This window comes from Neoarius graeffei, chromosome 3 (genome assembly GCF_027579695.1).
Source record: "Neoarius graeffei isolate fNeoGra1 chromosome 3, fNeoGra1.pri, whole genome shotgun sequence".
Classification (NCBI taxonomy): Eukaryota; Metazoa; Chordata; class Actinopteri; order Siluriformes; family Ariidae; genus Neoarius; species Neoarius graeffei.
Window position 1 is genome coordinate 47,960,534 of NC_083571.1, and position 22,433 is coordinate 47,982,966.

Sequence of the window (22,433 nt, forward strand, 5' to 3'; positions counted from 1 at the left end):
ACTTATGCAATGTACATGCATGCATTTTCACTGACAAAACGTAAAAGGCTAATTAAATAATCAGATGAACTGAGACAATCACATTCTGAAGCAAATTAAATAATAGTATACCAGTAACTTAAATACACAATACAAGTTACATGTATTAATCTAAATGCAGGTAAACAACGTGGTGTTTTTGTTGTTTTGTATCCAAATGTGAGTCGGAGCTTACCCGTCTGTGTTCTTGCTTCATGAAGGCTGATTGTTTTGAAACAATCTGACTTTCAGTTGTTCATTCAGTTCTCTGTTCATTTGCTTCTTCCATGTAAGGGCGAGATGGCAGCAATATCCAGCGGAGAAATCAAACAGCTGCTCCACTCATTCTCCATTTTCTCCATACTGAGTACTCCGCCATTACTGCTCAGCTCAGGCAATTACTATAACCCAGAATGGGACGGGACGTCACCGGTTTTAGCAACAACCGCGGGGAGGTCACAGCCCGAGCGATATGTAATGTCCCGTTCCGTCCCGGGTTTTACCAACAACCTCCGGCTCACGCTCCAGGAGAAGTGGTGCAACTGAACTTACTTTCCTTTTAAAAAATAAATAAACAAATGCTTTCCTTTTCTTGTAGTTTTATTTAATTGTTGGTACTGCACCCTCTTTCAATACGGGCTTATAGCCAATGCTCCTCAACAGATCAGAGATCTCATACGAGTCTTCAGTAAAATGTGCAGAGCAGAGGAGAGACCACTTCGTAGGCACCCAATGTGCCCGTGAACTTCTCACAAAACGCGTCCAAATCTTTGCAGTTTGAACATTCTTGGGCCATGAATGCAACGGAATCCACCTTCTTTCATGACATCTACATAGCATGGCGATAAATTAGCTCAAAATGGAGGATTGGAGTTGCAGTCAGCTCTGTGTTTTAGTATCGCGGAAATGGCGATGAGACCGATAGACTTCCTGGTGTGACGTTGCGACGTCAAGGTCATTCACTCAGACGCCTACCTATATGAATCACTTTAATTGTAAAAATTACTATATTACATTTATTGTTAATGCTTAAAACTATTCCTGTGCCATTCTTGAGGTCTCAAGGTATTTATAAACGAAAGTGAGGCCATGGTTCTGCATTTCTGCTTTAAGGTTCTGTGGTACCCATCCATGATCAGTATTCTCCAAAAATACTCTTACTGACTGCTCCTATAACTACCATTCCATTATTATGGAGTTTTGAGTCTCAGTTCTTTTCACAGTACAGACAAAATGTTTCAAAATGCACATGTGGTTGTCACACATGCGTACAGACGTAGCAAAACACTTTTTCCTTTAGCCCAGAGATCTTTATCATAGATCATACATCTGACAGGAGCTGTGGTGATGATTGGATTCGAGCCATATTTCTCTATGGCTTTGTAGCTGTTTGTGTGGATGTGAGTATGTTTTCTTTGTGTGTGTGTGTAGTATGACAGAGAGCAGGGCTGATAAAAATGACCTCCAGCAGAGGTCTATGGGAACAAAAGCGATCTCTGCTTCCTATTAGGAAATCATCACACCCTGCCAGACACTGACGAGACTGTATAAACCTACATAAGCTCCCCAAGGCTTGCAAACAGATATTCTCCAAAAAGCAATTTTGAAAAATTCGCACCTCTTAACATTCCTGGTTGGGTTGAATTTGCCATGTGGTGCTCACAGTGTTTGGCTCTTGCTCCATGTTACTCTCCATCTGCAAGAGATGGGGTGTTATTTGCCCTCTAGGAGGGTGAAAGACAGGCAGGTGATAGACGAATGGCAGGAAAGAAAGAAAGATGATACGTTTCGAAAACGATGTATGTCAACTGCACAAACCAGTCAGAACATAAATAGCTGTAAAGGAAAAAGGATCCTGGATCAGCAGTTAAAAAAAAAAAAGTCTAGGTTCTGAGTAAATCTTCGAAGCTATGTAGTGACAATGAAAAAGAATAAGCTTTTGGCAGGATTAGATTTAATTGCACATCATTTTGCTTGATGTTTCACAGAACACTAAACAACAACAACATCAGTGCCATACCAGTGTCGAGTTTTAACCACATGCCCAAGCTGAGGACGTTGTGAGTAAAAAAACACACACGCACTATCTGATCAGGAAATGTTTTCATTGTGACGTACTGTACTGCAGCTATTTCAGACCACCTCTCATGACAAACCACAAACAGATTGAAATATTAATTTTTATAACTTTTAACCAGCATGGTGACCCTAATCCGCAAACTTTTATGACATTTTTATTTACTTAGAGTTCATTTTTTTGGTTAGCTCAGCAGGCAGCTCAGCAGCTAGTGAAACCATTGTCCCACACTGCTCTGGGCCAGAAGACACACACTGGATCATTCCATGGAGTCTTGGTGGGCAGCCATAGGCCACACTAGGGTTTGTAGCCATGCCAGAAACCATTTCCTCAGTTGATCCTCAGAAGATTCAGAACGAACAGCCCTAGAAATGAATAACCCCCCCTCTGACCCTATTGTGTATATATAATTAGAAAATGTGAATGCATGCTGAAATAAAGATGACTGGTTTCCCAAATTTTCATGAAGTTTAAAAAAAAAAAACACACACTACCACCCACAGTTTAAACTGCAGCTTGGTTTTTGTTCCAGATTACAGGACATTAGTTAGACATGATTGCTTTGGGTTTCTGTCACGAGATGTGATAGTTTTGAGGAAAGAATTGACAATAATAGTTTTAGTTAAATCCAGACGGGACCATTTGGTCTTACACCAAGGACAATGAGAAATAATGACTATGCATGTTTATAGCTCATCTGAGGCTGGTGTACGTAAAACTGGCAAGCAGCACTTTTATTAAAATCCCAATACTGGTATGAAATATGGTAAACGTATCTGTACTGTATTAATTGTGGAGCAAAATTTGAACCTCCTCATTCTAACTGAACTTTCCCCCTTTAGTCGTTTGCACTCGAATAACCTGAATTGCGACTGCCACCTGTCCTGGTTGTCCCAGTGGCTGCGCCAGAGGCCCACACTCGGTCTGTTCACGCAGTGCTCATCTCCACCACAGCTCCGTGGGATCAACGTGGCTGAGATCCAGAAACATGAGTTCAGTTGTTCAGGTAACTCCTTTTTTCCCTCAGCTGTTGTTCAGGCACATACAGTTCAAACCTTCAGGGCCTCCTCGGTTTATTGTCCTGACTGACACTCAGTGTGTCCATAACACCACAATGATAACAGCTGGCACATTCAGCAGCGCTCTATCTTGTGCACCCAGAATGAAAGGAAAGTCCAGGTAACTCCCTCACTCCACTCAAAGAAAGTACTGACGCTGTATGAGAGCCAGTAGGGTGTGCAAGGTCATCTCTAGCAGATGTGTACCAAAGTTTCCAATTGCACCTTACGGTTTTGTGGAAATAGAGGATAGATAGGTCATTTTGGTCCGGCTTCGAAATCTTAAGAATGTCAGCCACTCAAAGAAATTACAAACTGTTATTCAGAGCCTTTATTCAAAATTGTTCCCTCTCAATATGCCACCAATTATTTGGTGTCAGACTTGAATAGGTCCTTGAGCCAAAATTATGACGAGTGATAAAAGTCAGTTGACTCCAGTTAGCATCAAATAAAGCCTCGTAGAGTCCAGTTAAAGGAGAACTGAAGTCATTTTTAAACTTGCTTTATTTCTTAATTAACGTGTTATTCAATTACGTTTTCGGTTTTAGTAACCTTATATCGTGACTCGTATTGGCAACTAATTGCAATTAAATATTATACTTATTGGCCTATTCGGTTTTTAGCCATGTTGAATGTAGTTCGTTTGGTCCACGGCAGGCGTCACTTATCCATGCAATCTTCACGAGACTTGTGCGAGACTTCGAAACGTGAAGTGTCAGCCAGGTGTCAGTGCCGCCATTTTGAAAACTGTTTTCCAAAAAAAATATTGCACAAAAAATGAGTTTAAATGACGATTACTGCCTACTTTTTTCAAACTTTCCTGATTGCTATCAAAACAAACAAAACTTCCGGCTTGATTACGTCAGCGTTCAAAAGAGGGCGCACGCGTCTTTTGACAACGTTGGCAGATGTTGGTCGCTTTGATTTCCGCTGTACGTTTTACTTCCGTCCTACGATGTCTCGCACAGGTCTCAACGAATCTCGTTTACGGCCATTGCTTTGACATATGGACTGATATATTACAGAGCATATTTCAAACACTCCTAACTTGCTATAGCAGCGACCAAATAGCTATCAAAAACGCATTCCTGTATTTAATAAAATGAGATAAATAGAATTTTGATACTAAAAAAATTTGACTTCAGTTCTCCTTTAAGCAGTCTCCATAGCTCTTGTATACTGTTAGCACTGTTACCATGTTAGCGTAAATTTTGGACAGACTTTCCCCATCCAGAGAAGCAGATTATATTCACTGACTGAGCCTTGCTTTTTAGATAATCGGCAATTACCCTCTCTCCTTTGAGGCCCCAGAGGCCTCTCATGAGACAACAGTTTCTGTTCTTAGGCAAGCAGGACAAGGTTCTTTTCGACAGAACTAGGCCTTGTATTAATTACTTGGAGGAAGTCATAGCAGCTGAGTTTGGGAACATCATGAAGCCAATGCAAGCTGGGGACTGAGAACTTTTTCACTTGCCTTGTGATTTTCACACAAGCGTGCAGCATGACAGGATATGAACTATTTATTTGACAGTGGGAACTGAACTACAGGCAAGACATAACGCATTCGCAGATAATAAATGAAAAGCAGGGAAAGCACAAGTGGTGTATTTAAGCTGCAAAATCAACCAAGTTGTTTTGAGAGGAGATAACACGGCTGTAACACGGATGCTGTTTGAGATGAGAGAAAAAAGTCAGGAAGTGAACGTTGAACTTTCAAGTTGTATCCATTATTATTATACTATTAGTTCAACGTTTTCATAATAAGAAAACGAGCAGATTTTATACTCGTATAATAGTCTCATTTAGGTATGCCTATCATATTGAGTCGAAACCCAATCCACAAGCCTCAAATATTCATCTGTATCGCCCAATCTGACAGAGCGTGTCAAACCGTGTCTCCAGAGCCCTGACCGACGCATGAACTCGCAGTGCAGAGATCATTACTGTGCAACTCGCTGGCACATAAATGCATGTTGGCTGCTTTACTACAGGGAGGTGTGTATGTATGTATGTGTGTGTGTGTGTGTGTGTGTGTGTGTGCATGCTTATGCATGAGAAGACACCTGTGTGGGATTTAGGGTGGAATGGGTGCATGAGTGGAATACATGTCGCTATCCGGACGCTGGGAAGGTTTTTTTTTTGATGTTGTTGTTGTTTTTCAAAATCTAAGTTACTTATTCCAAATGTTTCTTTCCAAATAGCACAACCTTGTATTCTCTCTTATCTCTTATTAGTTCTTATTATGTTTGTTTTATGACAGTGAAGTAAGTGATTAATACTGTATCTACATTCTATTGTCAAGGCTGTGGCTAAAGGCACGGTCCTCTGACAGGCTAAGCATTTAAGTAGCTGTAATTAAGTCAATGGGCCATGAACTAGTGCCAGAAATTTCACTGTGTAATGATTGTATACAATTCCACTCAATATGGCCAGACACACTAGGGAAAAGTGTTTGCCATTTAGATAGATGGCGCCGGACGGGCGCACACACCTATCTTAATGTGATTATTTCACTAATCCAAATCTGTTTGTGTGAATAAACCAGACATTCAGCCACACGAGAGTTGTTCCTGATTGGGTACGCCTTGAGGGCAGTGTGGTGTGGTACCTTCAGTGTGGCTTCTTTCCCTTTCGCTTTCTCTCCTTGACTTCTCCATTCTCTAGTGTCTTTCCTTACTTCCTGTATGCTAGATGAGTTACTCGAGTTATGAATTAACCAGTAGGCAGCAGGCACAACCAGAACTCTATGGGGGTGCAAATCAAATATTCATTGGTCGAAAGGCTCCCAAGGACCAGATTTGATATGCAGTGCAAATTAGCCCATTTAAAAGTCTGTTTTATTCGCTTTCTAGGTTAGCCTGTCTAGAGGGTATCACAGTGCAGTGCTATCTTCTTATGACAGGTGCAGAGCAAAAAGTATCAGGAGAGAACGTTGAAAGAGATGATTCTAGTGTCTGCATATTGCTGCACCCTTTTCTTTCTAAAGCACTGAATTGAAGTGAGAAGCGCTGATTGTGCGTATTTCAAAGCGTTCCCTTGGGCGGCGGACTGCATTAATGCATCTTTAATATGCAGCGTATCGCACTAGAGGTGATTCGAGCTCGTCCTTGGCATTGCCAACATGCTATTACAACAGATTTGGTTTCCGCAAGTAGTACAAACAATAAATTCCGCTTCTATTTCATTTTTCCTTCACTAAATTCAATGTCAGAATCCCTCGTTTTTCTCTTGCCGACAAGTAAGTGGCATATATTTGTAATTGACTGACATGGAACTTGTTGAACAGAAAAGGCTTAGGGCTTAACCTCATTTTTCCAGGGACTTGTCAAGACTAATAGTGCTTCAAGCCAAAGCCACAATCCTTCCTTCTGTGGTCAGAGCTGAACTCAGGAGCGTGATTCAGTCCATCATTGCCTTGCTGCTTAAACAAGAAAGGAAGAAGATTCAACATGCAGTCATGTGAAAAAGAAAGTACACCCTCTTTCAAGTCTAGGTTTTAAGTGTCAGGACATAATAAAAAAAAAAAATCATCTGGTGCTTACCAGGTCTTAAAATTAGGCAAATACAACCTCAGATGACCAATAACACATGACATATTCACCCTGTCATTATTTATTTAACACAAAGTAAGCCAAAAATGCAGTAGCAGTGTGTGAAAAATTAAGTACACCCTTACTGCTTCCTTAGAAATTATGAAGGCAATTAGCAGCCAGGTGTTGCTGATCAAATAAATTTGATTACTTGATCATCAGCCAGTGTGGCCACCTCTTAAAAAGCAGAAGTTTTGGCAGTTTGCTGGTCTGGAGCACTCAGGTGTATGTTAACACAATGCCAAGGAGTTAAGACATCAGCAATGATCTTAGAGAAGCAATTATTGCTGCACATCAGTCTGGGAAGGGTTGTAACAGAGATGCCTACTAGTACGGATTGGCCGTATTTTGTACGGAAAAGTTACGTAAATACGATGTTACGGCAAACAGTGTTATTCTGTACGGAATTATTATAAAGTCTTAAAAAATTCCAGTGAGTTGTTTTTAAATGTCCAAGCGATTTTTTCAATCCATGCGCGATTCACGGCTATTTATTTTTACGACAACCACACAGGGCGGCACGGTGGTGTAGTGGTTAGCGCTGTCGCCTCACAGCAAGAAGGTCCTGGGTTCGAGCCCCGGGGCCGGCGAGGGCCTTTCTGTGTGGAGTTTGCATGTTCTCCCCGTGTCCGCGTGGGTTTCCTCCGGGTGCTCCGGTTTCCCCCACAGTCCAAAGACATGCAGGTTAGGTTAACTGGTGACTCTAAATTGACCGTAGGTGTGAATGTGAGTGTGAATGGTTGTCTGTGTCTATGTGTCAGCCCTGTGATGACCTGGCGACTTGTCCAGGGTGTACCCCGCCTTTCGCCCGTAGTCAGCTGGGATAGGCTCCGGCTTGCCTGCGACCCTGTAGAAGGATAAAGCGGCTAGAGATAATGAGATGAGATGAGATGAGACAACCACACATGCTGTGTGTGACATGTGCAGATACCGCACATTTGTTCGCGCTATTTTCACTCGACATCACACACGCATGGTGCTGCTTCTCAATAGTGGAAATGAAACGCTCAGTATCGGGACAAGTGAAGCACAGGTCTCAGGTGTTCCTCCCACGATATACGGTAGAATGGCCGTGCATTACACCCAGTCAAAAGGGCAATGGATACGCGCACTGCAAACTGTGCAGAACTGACATTAACATCACTCATGGTGGTCGCGATGACTGCACGCAGCATGTCAACTCCAAAAAACATATGGAGTATGCTGAAATGGCGAGTCAGGTGGAAAGTAAATCTGGGGGTATCCAGCAGTTTTTTACGAAATCTGTGGATGAAAAGACACGGAACGCGACACGTGCTGAAGCGGTGATGGTTGACCTATGCTTGGAGTTGAACTTGCCAATTAGTGCCATGAAATGTGAGTTAAACTTATTCAGTTTCTTTTTACATGTATGATTTTTATTCACTGAAATATCAAACACTGGCTGTACTTCTTTAATTCAAAGTCTTTTCAGTGTTGCAAGTACAAATGTACATGTAGTATGATCAAAAACAGAATTTTATGATTAGTGTTGTTGGGATTGTGGCAAAAAATTGATCATTCCACTGTTTTAAATACAATTATAAATGTAATTTTATTCAATGTCTCTTCTGAAGCATTATGCTGAAGTATTTATATATTGGGACATTAAGATAACAATGTCGGACTCTCTTTGGCATGAAATGAGAATTTTGTTTTTAATTTTATTAGAATCCGTTAACAGGTAGAACATTTTGCCAGGCAATATAATATAATACTTTTGAGGAGTTACATTCAATACCAATGATTGGTAGACAACCGTAATGTCTGCAAACAGGCAACACTATTGTATTTATAAAAATGTGATATATTGTATGCTCTAGAAATTTGTTGAGTGGAAATTCAGTTGAGATGGCTGTTCATGTTTTGTTTATTCAATTCACACAAAACAGTACTTTTTAATAATTTAAATTTTAAACATATTGGTATATACACCTCTTTATAATGGAAATACGCATAAATTAATGTTACTGAAAGTCATTCCAAAATACTGAAAAATGTTTTCAAGAATACTGAAATTCAAAATTTGGGGTAGGCATCTCTGGTTGTAAAGTCATTTCCATACAATTTGAAATCCATCATTCTACTATGAGAAAGATTATTCAAAAGTGTAAAACATTCAAGACGGTTGCCAATCTTCCCAGGAGTTTACGTCCCAGCAAATTTACTTAAAGGTCAGACTGTGCAATGCTCAGAGAAATTGCAAAAATCCCAAGAACTACATCTAGGACTCTACAGGCCACAGTTAGCATGTTAAATGTTAAAGTTCATGACAGTACAATTAGAAAAAGACTGCGCACGTATGGCTTGTTTGGAAGGGTTGCCAGAAGAAAGCCTCTTCTATCTAAAAAGAACATGGCACCATGGCTTAGGTTTGAAAAGATGCATCTGAACAAGCCAAAAGCCTTCAGGAACAATGTCCTTTGGACAGATGAGACCAAAGTGGAAATGTTTGGCCATGATGCACAGCATCATGTTTGGCAAAAACCAAACGCAGCATATCAGTACAAACACCTCATACCAGCCATCAAGCATGGTGGTGGAGGGGTGATGATTTGGGCTTGTTTTGCAGCCACAGGGCCTGGGCACCTTGCAGTCATTGAGTCAACCATGAACTCTTCTGTATACCAAAGTATTCTAGAGGCAAACATGAGGCCATCTGCTCAACAGCCAAAGCTTGGCCGCAAATGGGTCATGCAACAGAACAATGATCTTAAGCACACCAGCAAATCTACAGCCAAGTGGCTGAAAAAGAAAAGAATCAAAGTGTTGGAATGCCCAAGTCAAAGTCCAACCTCAACCCAATTGAAATGCTGTGGCGGGACCTTAAGAGAGCACACATGAATGAACTGAAGCAATGTTGTAAAGAAGAGTGGGCCAAAATTCCTCCACAATGATGTGAGAGACTGATAAAATCATACAGAAAACAATTGCTTCAAGTTATTGCTGCAAAAGGTGGTTCTACAAGCTATTGAATCATAGTGTGTACTTACTTTTTCACACATGGATTCTGCATTTTCACTGAATTTGTGTGAAATAAATAATGACACGGTGGAATCTGTTGTGTGTTGCTTTACACCTGAGGTTAGATTTGCATAATTTTAGGACCTGGTAAGGATCAGATGATTTTTTATGCCATGTCTTGATTGGTAAAACCATGTAACTGGAAAAGGGTGTACTTTCTTTTTCACATGACTGTAACTCTGCATACATCTCATCTCATTATCTCTAGCCGCTTTATGCTTCTACAGGGTCGCAGGCAAGCTGGAGCCTATCCCAGCTGACTACGGGCAAAAGGCGGGGTACACCCTGGACAAGTCGCCAGGTCATCACAGGGCTGACACATAGACAACCATTCACACTCACATTCACACCTACGGTCAATTTAGAGTCACCAGTTAACCTAACCTGCATGTCTTTGGACTGTGGGGGAAACCGGAGCACCCGGAGGAAACCCACGCGGACACGGGGAGAACATGCAAACTCCACACAGAAAGGCCCTCGCCGGACCCGGGGCTCGAACCCAGGACCTTCTTGCTGTGAGGCGACAGTGCTAACCACTACACCACCGTGCCGCCCTCTGCATACATATTTATTTTATTTTTATTTTGTATCTTAATGATTTATGTGTTAAGATTTCCATCCAGTAACCAAATGTTTCCACAAAGACTGTTCTCTGAATTTTTAATTTCAACTACATCATGGCACGGTAACAGAAAATTTCTTATACTGTCTGGTATTCATGTTTGCAGGTCATTCAGATAGTTCCAGCCCACATACATGCAGTCTTGCTTCTGGCTCCTGTCCTACCATGTGCACCTGCAGCAATAATATCGTGGACTGCAGGGGGAAAGGACTAACAGCCATCCCCGCCAACCTGCCTGAAAACATGGCTGAAATGTGAGTATTACATGAGCTGAGATTAATATTTTCTCCAACAACAACTACTACTTTATTATTAGTGCTACTACTGTCTACCTTCATTGCACTCCTATATGAATTACACTCCAAGAGGGTAACTGTACATCTACAAAGACCATGAACAGCTAAATATTATTATAATGTGTCCAGTCAACCTTCATATATTAGGGAAATAAAAAGCAAATGCAGTTTTACAGTGGTGCTTGAAAGTTTGTGAACCCTTTAGAATTTTCTATATTTCTACAGAAATATGACCTAAAACAACATCAGATTTTCACACAAGTCCTAAAAGTAGATAAAGAGAACCCAGTTAAACAAATGAGATGAAAATATTATACTTGGCCATTTATTTATTGAGGAAAATGATCCAATATTACATATCTGTGAGTGGCAAAAGTATGTGAACCTCTAGGATTAGCAGTTAATTTGAAGGTGAAATTAGAGTCAGGTGTGTTCAATCAATGGGATGACAATCAGGTGCGAGTGGGCACCCTGTTTTATTTAAAGAACAGGGATCTATCAAAGTCTGATCTTCACAACACATGTTTGTGGAAGTGTATCATGGCACGAACAAAGGTTACAAAACCATCTCTAAAGAGTTTGGACTCCACCAATCCACAGTCAGACAGACTGTGTACAAATGGAGGAAATTCAAGACCCTTGTAACTTCAAAATTCAAGACCTCAGGGTAACTTCTAAGCAACTGAAGGCCTCTCTCACATTGGTTAATGTTCATGAGTTCACCATCAGGAGAACACTGAACAACAATGGTGTGCATGGCAGGGTTGCAAGGAGAAAGCCACTGCTCTCCAAAAAGAACATTGCTGCTCGTCTGCAGTTTGCTAAAGATCATGTGGACAAGCCAGAAGGCTATTGGAAAAATGTTTTGTGGACGGATGAGACCAAAATAGAACTTTTTGGTTTAAATGAGAAGCGTTATGTTTGGAGAAAGGAAAACACTGCATTCCAGCATAAGAACCTTATCCCATCTGTGAAACATGGTGGCGGTAGTATCATGATTTGGGCCTGTTTTGCAGCATCTGGGCCAGGACGGCTTGCCATCATTGATGGAACAATGAATTCTGAATTATAGCAGCAAATTCTAAAGGAAAATGTCAGGACATCTGTCCATGAACTGTATCTCAAAAAAAGGTGGGCCATGCAGCAAGACAGTGACCCTAAGCACACAAGTCGTTCTACCAAAGAATGGTTAAAGAAGAATAAAGTTAATGTTTTAGAATGGCCAAGTCAAAGTCCTGACCTTAATCCAATCGAAATGTTGTGGAAGGACCTGAAGCGAGCAGTTCATGTGAGGAAACCCACCAACATCCCAGAGTTGAAGCTGTTCTGTATGGAGGAATGGGTTAAAATTCCTCCAAGCCGGTGTGCAGGACTGATCAGCAGTTACTGGGAACGTTTCATTGCAGTTATTGCTGCACAAGGGGGTCACACCAGATACTGAAAGCAAAGGTTCACATACTTTTGCCACTCACAAATATGTAATATTGGATCATTTTCTTCAATAAATAAATGACCAAGTATAATATTTTTGTCTCATTTGTTTAACTGGGTTCACTTTATCTACTTTTAGGACTTGTGTGAAAATCTGATGATGTTTTAGGTCATATTTCTGCAGAAATATAGAAAATTCTAAAGGGTTCACAAACTTTTCTGCACAAACTTTCAAGCACCACCGTAGATATGTTGACACTAACTGTTTGCATGTTAAGGAGCTACAGTATTGCTATTGCAACCCCGATTCCAAAAAAAGTTGGGACAAAGTACAAATTGTAAATAAAAACAGAATGCAATAATTTACAAATCTCAAAAACTGATATTGTATTCACAATAGAGAGCAACTGGACTTGCTTGAAAAGTCTTGAAGACGTTTCGCCTCTCATCCGAAAGGCATCCTCAGTTCTGTCTGTCTAATAGGGAGTATCAAGTATTTATCCTCTCATGGATCATCATAGAATCTGAATCAGAATGCTGATGGGTGCATTGTAGGTGGCCGATGACACCCACCTCTGTTCAGTGATGGTTGTTCCAGGTTGACAAAAATGAACGATCCTCTCTGGCTAAAATGTCTGCCAGTTTTCTGGAAGTCCTCTCATACTCCCGCACCAGTCGAAGGGATCTCATCCCAAAGTGCGTAGAAACATATCTGTGAAGATACTCAGTCATCCAGGTACATAGTAATCTGTGGTTGGTAGAAGAGAGCAACTGGACTTGCTTGAAAAGTCTTGAAGACGTTTCGAAATGTCTTCAAGACTTTTCAAGCAAGTCCAGTTGCTCTCTTCTACCAACCACAGATTACTATGTACCTGGATGACTGAGTATCTTCACAGATATATTCACAATAGAACATAGACAACATATCAAATGTCGAAAGTGAGACATTTTGAAATTTCATGCCAAATATTGGCTCATTTGAAATTTCATGACAGCAACACATTTCAAAAAAGTTGGGACGGGGCAATAAGAGGCTGGAAAAGTTAAAGGTACAAAAAAGGAACAGCTGGAGGACCAAATTGCAACTCATTAGGTCAATTGGCAATCGGTCATTAACATGACTGGGTATAAAAAGAGCATCTTGGAATGGCAGCGGCTCTCAGAAGTAAAGATGGGAAGAGGATCACCAATCCCCCTAATTCTGCACTAACAAATAGTGGAGCAATATCAGAAAAGAGTTCGACAGTGTAAAATTGCAAAGAGTTTGAACATATCATCATCCACAGTGCATAATAACATCAAAAGATTCAGAGAACCTGGAAGAATCTCTGTGCGTAAGGGTCAAGGCCAGAAAACCATACTGGGTGCCCGTGATCTTTGGGCCCTTAGACGGCACTGCATCACATACAGGCATGCTTCTGTATTGGAAATGACAAAATGGGCTCGGGAATATTTCCAGAGAACATTATCTGTGAACACAATTCACCGTGCCATCCGCCATTGCCAGCTAAAACTCTATAGTTCAAAGAAGAAGCCGTATCTAAACATGATCCAGAAGCGTAGACGTCTTCTCTGGGCCAAGGCTCATTTAAAATGGACTGTGGCAAAGTGGAAAACTGTTCTGTGGTCAGACAAATCAAAATTTGAAGTTCTTTATGGAAATCAGGGACGCCGTGTCATTCGGACTAAAGAGGAGAAGGACGACCCAAGTTGTTATCAGCGCTCAGTTCAGAAGCCTGCATCTCTGATGGTATGGGGCTGCATTAGTGCATGTGGCATGGGCAGCTTACACATCTGGAAAGACACCATCAATGCTGAAAGGTATATCCAGGTTCTAGAGCAACATATGCTCCCATCCAGACGACGTCTCTTTCAGGGAAGGCCTTGCATTTTCCAACATGACAATGCCAAACCACATACTGCATCAATTACAGCATCATGGCTGCGTAGAAGAAGGGTCCGGGTACTGAACTGGCCAGCCTGCAGTCCAGATCTTTCACCCATAGAAAACATTTGGCGCATCATAAAACGGAAGATACGACAAAAAAGACCTAAGACAGTTGAGCAACTAGAATCCTACATTAGACAAGAATGGGTTAACATTCCTATCCCTAAACTTGAGCAACTTGTCTCCTCAGTCCCCAGACGTTTACAGACTGTTGTAAAGAGAAAAGGGGATGTCTCACAGTGGTAAACATGGCCTTGTCCCAACTTTTTTGAGATGTGTTGTTGTCATGAAATTTAAAATCACCTAATTTTTCTCTTTAAATGATACATTTTCTCAGTTTAAACATTTGATATGTCATCTATGTTCTATTCTGAATAAAATATGGAATTTTGAAACTTCCACATCATTGCATTCCGTTTTTATTTACAATTATTACTTTGTCCCAACTTTTTTTGGAATCGGGGTTGTATTATTATTATTATTATTATTATTATTAATAAAAAACCATTTTATTTTTATCTTTGTTGGCGTTGGCTTACTGAATAACTTTTTAATCAGTTTTTCTCAAGAACTCTATATTTGCTATTGAATTTGGCATCTGATCACAGTTCTGAAGCAAAAGTATGTGCCCAAAACAATCCCATGTTTAACCCATTTTGTTTATGGTGGGCTCCAAGAGCAGTCTTGATTTTTCAGACTTCCCATAATATCCACATACATCATCCTCAGGGAGCCCGAGCATCTGACTGTTCCCCTTTTGCCCTTTTCATGCAGCGAACATATGTGAGCAATTAATCGGAAACCGACAGTGGCTTATCTGCATGCAGATGTCGCCAAGGGCACGAAGGCCATGGTTATGATAACTGACTGCTTCTAAGAAATCTCTTATGTTCATATCTTTGTTATGTAAGATTGTATATATCTTTGTGTGTGTGTGCGCAAATTTTTAAAAACATTTTCATCTATATGATTGACATTTTCATCTTAAATATTGATTTATCTTGTTCATATCACTGAAACACAATCAAGCTAATAAAGAGAAGTGGTATCTTCAATATCACTGAAATATTTCAGTATTTCGAAAAACCAGGCATTTTAACATTACATTGTAGATGTCAAAACAAAATTCACTGACATCTGCTACTAAGATTAGGATTATTAAGACTCAAGTAGATTATTAATAATAATAATAATAATAATAATAATAATAATTGACACCTGGCCGCTTCAACCACACTGCCGGCACATGATGTCCTTGACCCTCGTCGCCCTTAGCCAATTGGTATAATTACGTCATTACATGGACCCCTCTGAGCCAAGCTTTTCCAGTACATTCGAACAACTACATACTTCCACGAATTATAACCAAAAATAAGGAAATTTGAATGATTTCCTCAAAATATTTTTTGTACTTTTATATATTGTCATGTTGAGCAATAAAACTTTTTAATGCATTTTCCATGAAATGAGACGAGCTATTTTAGACTGGTTCCCTGCTGTCTTAGTGCAGAGTGAGCATACAGTCAATGTCTCTGACGCTTGGTAGGATTAATTTTATATGGGAACCAGTCCAGGAAAACAAGATTTTCAATAGACACAGGTGAACTTTGTTTTGAGGAGGAGTCAGATGTGATTCACTTTGCATAATAATAATAATAGACATACGCTGCTGCCGGACTGACAATTCAGACCTGCATCATGAAGCGGTTGTCTGTGTTGCTTAGGTTGCCAGCACTAACTTTTGTCATCCAATCGGACGATTACCATGAAAGTTTTACTCGTCCTTGCACAGACTTTAGTCGTCTCGGACGATCGGACATGCGGTTTTTCGAGCATTGGAGCAAAAGTCTAGACAAAAGACGCTTTGTGTTGCAGACATAAGTGAAATAGATCAGAATCCAATCTTCCCAAAACATACTCAAGTGGAGCATTTATACTAGATTGGAGGCAGATGTTAGCTCTGTGAAAACCTATAGACATTTTTGACAGTTATAAAATTTTTGAAGCCAGGGACCCCTTTGACTGTAAAATAAATTTCACAGTACCCCTTACTACAGATTTATTTCATGAATTTTATTTTATTTCAATTATTGAAGTTTGGATGAACTTATTTAATTCAATTAATAGTAACACATTTAACTGGCTTACAGCTATACAAACGCAATATTAAATATTTTGATGGATTGTGTTTCCACTACTGTAACAAAAAAAATAAAATAAAATCATAGACTCCTTTGCTATGCTTCATGAACCACCAGGGTTCCCTAGACCCACTTTGGGAACTACTGGGCTACATAAATGCTTTTATAAGAATTATTTACATAAATTGAAGCCCGATACTTAATTAAAGCATTTAAACATAAATTAATATCCAAGTCATCCATTTTAGACACTTAAAAACAGTAACTCTGGAAAGAAAAAAATGGCCAAGTGATAATAAAAGTGTCACAGTGGTTTTTGTACAGTACTGTGTGAGTTGCATTGGTGTGTATCAGGAGGAAAGTGAATTACAGCTCAGGCTTTGGCTCTCACTCACTCATCAAGCTGTGCACATATCCATAGAGCAGGGTGGCCATGTTAGCAGCTCATTCATCCATCCACAGTCCAGCTTACACAAAGGAAACCATCAGGCTGTTCTCACAGTGACGAGATGCGATCGAAAGGCTAATATGGCTTTGGCCTGAGCTCAGTATTTTCTTGGCCACTAAGCCATCCTGGACTTTTTTGCTTTATTGATGTAGCAGTAAAAAGTGCAGAGTTGATTAAAAATGTGGCTTGACCCAAACATTGTGAACGTTATTATGTAGAACATCTTGTAATGAGATTCAGCTTCACGGTGGAGTAATATAATTTAATAGATAATAATTCTCTGAAAACAATTTTCTCTGAAATAACTTGAAACTGACGAAAGTAATTGGCATCCATCATTGTTTATTCCATATTTAATAATAAAAAAAAACCCAGACTTTCCTTTTGATTTTTGATTCAGCGGAATATTTTTATGTAATAAAATAAATTAAAACAGTATGGACGAAAATGACAGGACACTTGATCTAATATTTTGTTACACATCCTTCAGAGGCAATCACTGCAAAAAAGGGATATCTGTAATTCTCAGTGAGACTTCTGCACCTGTCAGTCTTCCTAAGCAAACTGCTCCAGCTGTTTCAGGTTCGAAGGGTGCCTTCTCCAGAGATGTTCAGTAGGATTCAGGATTCAGATCAGGGCTCAGAGAAGGCCACTTCAGGATAGTCCAATGTTTTGTTCTTTGCCATTCCTGGGTGCTTTTCACTGTGTGTTTTGGGCCTTTGTCCTGTTTGAGGACCCATGATGCGCGACTGAGACAAAGCTTTCTGACACTGGGTCGTACGTTTCACTCCAGAATGCCTTGATAGTCTTGAGATTTCATTGTGCCCAGTGCCAGACACAGCAAAGCAGCCCCAAATCATAACCAAGCCTCCTCCATGTTTCACAGTAGGCACCGTGTTCTTTTCTTTGAAAGCTTTATTTTTTCATTTGTGGACATACAGCTCATGTGACTTGCCAATAAGCTTGAGTTTTGTCTCATCTGTCCAAAGGACATGCTCCCAGAAGCTTGTCAACATGCGTTTTAGCAAATTCTATTCTTTCAACAGTGGAGTCCTCCTGGGTCTTCTTCCATTGAGCTTATTGTCGCTCAAAAAGTGATGGATGGTGCAATCAAATACTGATGTACCTTGACCTTGGAGTTCAGCTTTTATCTCTTTGCAAGTTGTCCTTGGCTCTTTGTCTACCATTGGCACTATCTGTTCTGATTCTGTTCAATCTGTGATTGATTTTCCTCTTGTGGCTACGTCCAGGAAGGTTGGGTACAGTCCCATGGACCTTAAGCTTCATAATATTTGCAATTGTATTTACAGGAACTTTAAGATGCTTGGAGATTGTCTTACAACCTTTGCCTCTAACATGCTTGTCTATAATTTTGTTTCTGATCTCCTGAAACAAATTTCTCCTTTGCTTTCTCTGGTCCATGTTCAATGTGGTGCACATGATGATACCAGACAAAAGAGTGATGACTTTTCTCTACTTAAATAGACTGAATGACTGATTACTAGATTGAAAACATGTGTGACACTATTTAAAGAAAACAGTTAGTTTAAAATATCACTATAATCCAATTATTTATAATTTTTTTCTAGGGGTACCAACAAATCTGTCCTGGCTATTTTCAATTATCTTTGTAGAATGAGCAATAATGTATTTCTCTTCACACTTTTCTTTTTTTGGCTTTACTCTATGACATACCAAAAGCATGCAGGTATACATGAAAAAAATGCTTTTAATTTCTTCACTTTTCAGGAGGAATAAAGCCTTGTTTCAATGAGCTGGAAGGGTACCAACAGATTTGTCCATGTCTGTAATACTCTTAATGTGTAAGAGTTCTCACAGAAGACTTGAGTGTGAGGGATGATACAAGCACACAACATAACAGGAATTTATATCTGTTTCAATGGCTTTATCACCACGCCTGTGCATTTGTTTATCATTTCTCACACAAACACACACATCTTTATGGGGACACTCACTGACATAATGCATTCCCTAGCTCCTTACCCTAACCTTAGCCCATCCATCCATCCATTATCTGTAGCCACTTATCCTGTTCTACAGGATTGAAGGCAAGCTGGATCCTATCCCAGCTGACTATGGGTGAGAGGCGGGGTACACCCTGGACAAGTCGCCAGGGCTGACGCAGAGATAAACAACCATTCACATTCACGGTCAATTTAGAGCCACCAATTAGCCTAACCTGCATGTTTTTGGGGGAAACCGGAGCACCTGGAGGAAACCCACGCAGACACAGGGAGAACACGCAAACTCCACACAGAAAGGCCCTCGCCGGCCGCTGGGCTCGAACCCAGGACCTTCTTGCTGTGAGGCAACAGTGCGAACCACTACACCACTGTGTCACCCCTAACCTTAACCATCACAACTAAATGCCTAACCCTAACCTAAACCTTATTCTAACCTGAACCTTAAAACTAAGTCTTAACCCTCAAACAGCCCTTTGAAGAAGTGAGGACCAGCCAAAATGTCCATCACCTTCTTCTTCTCCCTTGTCCAGCACTGCCAGGTCAGGGTCCATGTGGACCCTGTTGATCTACATATCATATTAATTGGAGCATATTTTTACGCCAGATGTCCTTCCTGCCATTACCCTCCCATTTCTAGGCTTGGGAAACAACCATTCACATACACATTCACACCTATGGACAATTCAGAGTAGCCAGTTAACCTAACTGCATGTCTTTGGACTGTGTGGGAAACCAAAGCACCCAGAGGAAACCCATGCAGACACAGGGAGAACATGCAAACTCCACACAGAAAGGCCCCCATTGGCCCCTGGGCTCAAACCCAGAACCTTCTTGCTGTGAGGCAACAGTGCTAACCACTACACCACTGTGCCACCCCAAAAATGTTCTAACTCTGTTGGTTTAAAAAAAATGTATTCCAGTCCTCAATATGTAGCAAGTACACACACACGTCATTCTTTACATTTTGTTAGGTATTATCCATTTATAATGAACGAAAGCAAAGCTTCTCATTTCACATCAAAAAGTTGAAGGCAAGGAGAACATTGGACTGGTTTCTGCATTTCAGTTTAATTAAAAAAAATGTTTAAAAATACATGCATAACATGGCTGTTGCTTAATAACCCTGACCCATTTTCACTGCCTTGGCAACAACATTCAGAGGAGGCCAGAACTTTCCCAGGTGGCATAAGAGCCCAGAAGATTGTGTTCACATTTGAAGTAGCTCTGGTTCTGTACAGTCCTTTGGCACTCTTAATGCAGGTGCGAATGTGATAACACACATTTCTACTTTCAAAACTTTGTACAGAATAAAGTTTTAGGGCATTTACAGTACCTTGCAGTATTGTGAATCCAAAGAACCCTGGTTTGGTCCCAAAACTCATGTGTTTAGGCTGTGTTCAGTCAGGTGTATCTACTCGCACTCCCAAACTAGCGTGTCTCCGTCTGTCCTCAGGCCTTCAAAAAACTGCTCATCCGTAGCTGTCCAGTGACTTTTCTTTCCTCAAAGACCTTGAATTTGTTCCCTTTTCAAAATAAATTATGAAAGCATATCTTATGATATATGAGGATCGGCGATGCATTAATTCCCAATTTCAAAAGCTCGAATAAAATCTTGGGTGGGACGGTGGTGTAGTGGTTAGCACTGTCACTTCACAGCAAGAAGGTCCGGGTTTGAGCCCCGTGGCCAGCAAGGGCCTTTCTGTGTGGAGTTTGCATGTTCTCCCTGTGTCTGCATGGGTTTCCTCCAGGTGCTCCGGTTTCCCCCAAAGTCCAAAGACATGCAGGTTAGATTAACTGGTGGCTCTAAATTGACCGTAGGTGTGAATGTGAGTGTGAATGGTCGTTTGTCTCTGTGTCAGCCCTGTGATGACCTGGCGACTTGTCCAGGGCGTACCCCACCTCTCGCCCATAGTCAGCTGGGATAGGCTCCAGCTTGCCTGCGACCCTGTAGAACAGGATAAACGGCTACAGATAATGGATGGATGAATAAAACCTTGGAGGTTTGTCAGTTTGTTCGTTTTTATAGAATGCCTTTATTGTCACTGCATAAACATACAACGAAATTTAGTTCATCATAGGAGAACTAATGCTGCTTTTCCACTACAAACGCGGCTGAGTCGGGCTGAGCCGTGCCGTGCTGAGTCGAGCTGAGTGGGGCTGTTGGAGTTGCATTTCGACTACAGCCGCGCTGAACCGTGCTGGCTGGAAGTGGGTGGACACATTGGGTGGAGTTCGCGAAAGTGGGTGGACGTCACGTGATGTCGTTAAGCGGCGCAAACAGTGACATCAGTGATCTTTTAAGCGGTAGTCTCACAACCCGGATAGTAAACAATAAACATGGAGGACATGGAGTCGTTAGTGTTGCTGGTCTTGGTTCTGTGGCTTGTTGTCACCGACAACGCCAACAGATACTGGCAAAAGCGTATAGATGAGGCGAGGCGCATAAGGCTCCAGAAATTCTCGTAATTCTTCTTCCGGGTTTACGGTGTTTACAGATCCCAGCGTGCTTGCGGGGCGTGTGTGGGCATGTGAGGACACTCCTCCTCACCAATCAGTGCACAGGGGAGTGTCTGCTCACGCCCCCAGCCTCACTCAGCTCGGTTTGGCTCGCTTCAGCCCTACTCCAAAACCGTGCGAGTTTTGGGTGCTAAGCAGGGCTGAAGCGAGCTGAGTCGTGCTGTTTTGAGGTAGTCGAAACGCGAGCCGTGTCGGGCTGAAGTGAGCTGAAGCGAGCTGAAAAAGGGTAGTGGAAAAGGGCCATAAGCTGCTGCATACGTGCGCGCCGCCATTCTTGGGCACTTCAGCCCAAGGTCTTCCCATGTTAACCTAACCTGCATGTCTTTGGACTGTGGAGGAAACTGGAGCACCCGGAGGAAACCCACGCAGACACAGGGAGAACATGCAAACTCCACACAGAAAGGCCCCTGTCAGCCGCTAGGCTTGAACCCAGAACCTTCTTGCTGTGAGATGACAGTGCTAACCTGCTATTATCATCAATTCAATACAGATATCCAGCCTACTATGATCTATTCCTTGTCAGTTAACAAAAAACTCTGAAATTCTTGCCCTCCCCACCATCTCATGGTTCCTCCAGGACTTTACCACCTAAACACTCCACTACCCATACTTTATCCATCTATCACAAGGTTCTCCTCCTCCTTCATTATACAATAGTTTTCATTTACAGCAGGACAGCTACGCTTGCTCATGGCCTCGAAACAAATCACAGAAGCCCAACAGTCATTATTTTTCTGCTTCCTGGTCTGGGCCTATGTGGGAGTGTGTTTGTAATGTCTATGATTACTGCAGATTGGGGGTTTCAAAAGCATGCTTTTTTTTTCAGCCAGACTTGTTTTTGACAGTCTGCTGTTATGCTGCTTTTTCAGCATAACTAGCCTTTACTTTTCGCCTTTTTAGATACTTCAGCATGGAGCCAAGGGATCATTATCTAAGTTTCTTATGATTTCTGACAAAGTCCCAGTTTCATTTTTTTAGCTCGTATTAGCAGAACACAGTCACATCAGGGCAAATCAGGATGATACTAGTAGCTATCAAGCTCGAAGCTGATGAATGGCATAGCATGCATTGATTGTGCTCCCTTGATTATTTCATTCTCTCTCATGGATTATTTTGGATGACTGTTTCTCTTTTTATCCCATTTTGATTGGATACTCTGGGCAGCTTGTCTGTGGATAATCAATCCTGTCTTTGTGGAAGCTTTGCTCTGACCCTTAATCAATTCCAATCTGCCATTCTCTAAGCACCTGATCTCTACAT

The 22,433-nt window shown here is 41.2% G+C and overlaps 1 protein-coding gene across 2 annotated transcripts in view; it reads left to right on the forward strand.

Annotated features, from left to right (window-relative positions):
* Positions 1–22,433, forward strand: part of slit1a (slit homolog 1a (Drosophila)) — a 206,844-nt gene that overhangs the window by 101,222 nt on the left and 83,189 nt on the right. For both annotated transcript variants that reach the window (XM_060916914.1, XM_060916915.1), the window contains exons 7-9: positions 2,007–2,078; positions 2,938–3,101; positions 10,514–10,661. In XM_060916914.1, coding sequence (XP_060772897.1) covers positions 2,007–2,078; positions 2,938–3,101; positions 10,514–10,661 — 384 coding nt within the window. The remainder of the gene's footprint in view (positions 1–2,006; positions 2,079–2,937; positions 3,102–10,513; positions 10,662–22,433) is intronic.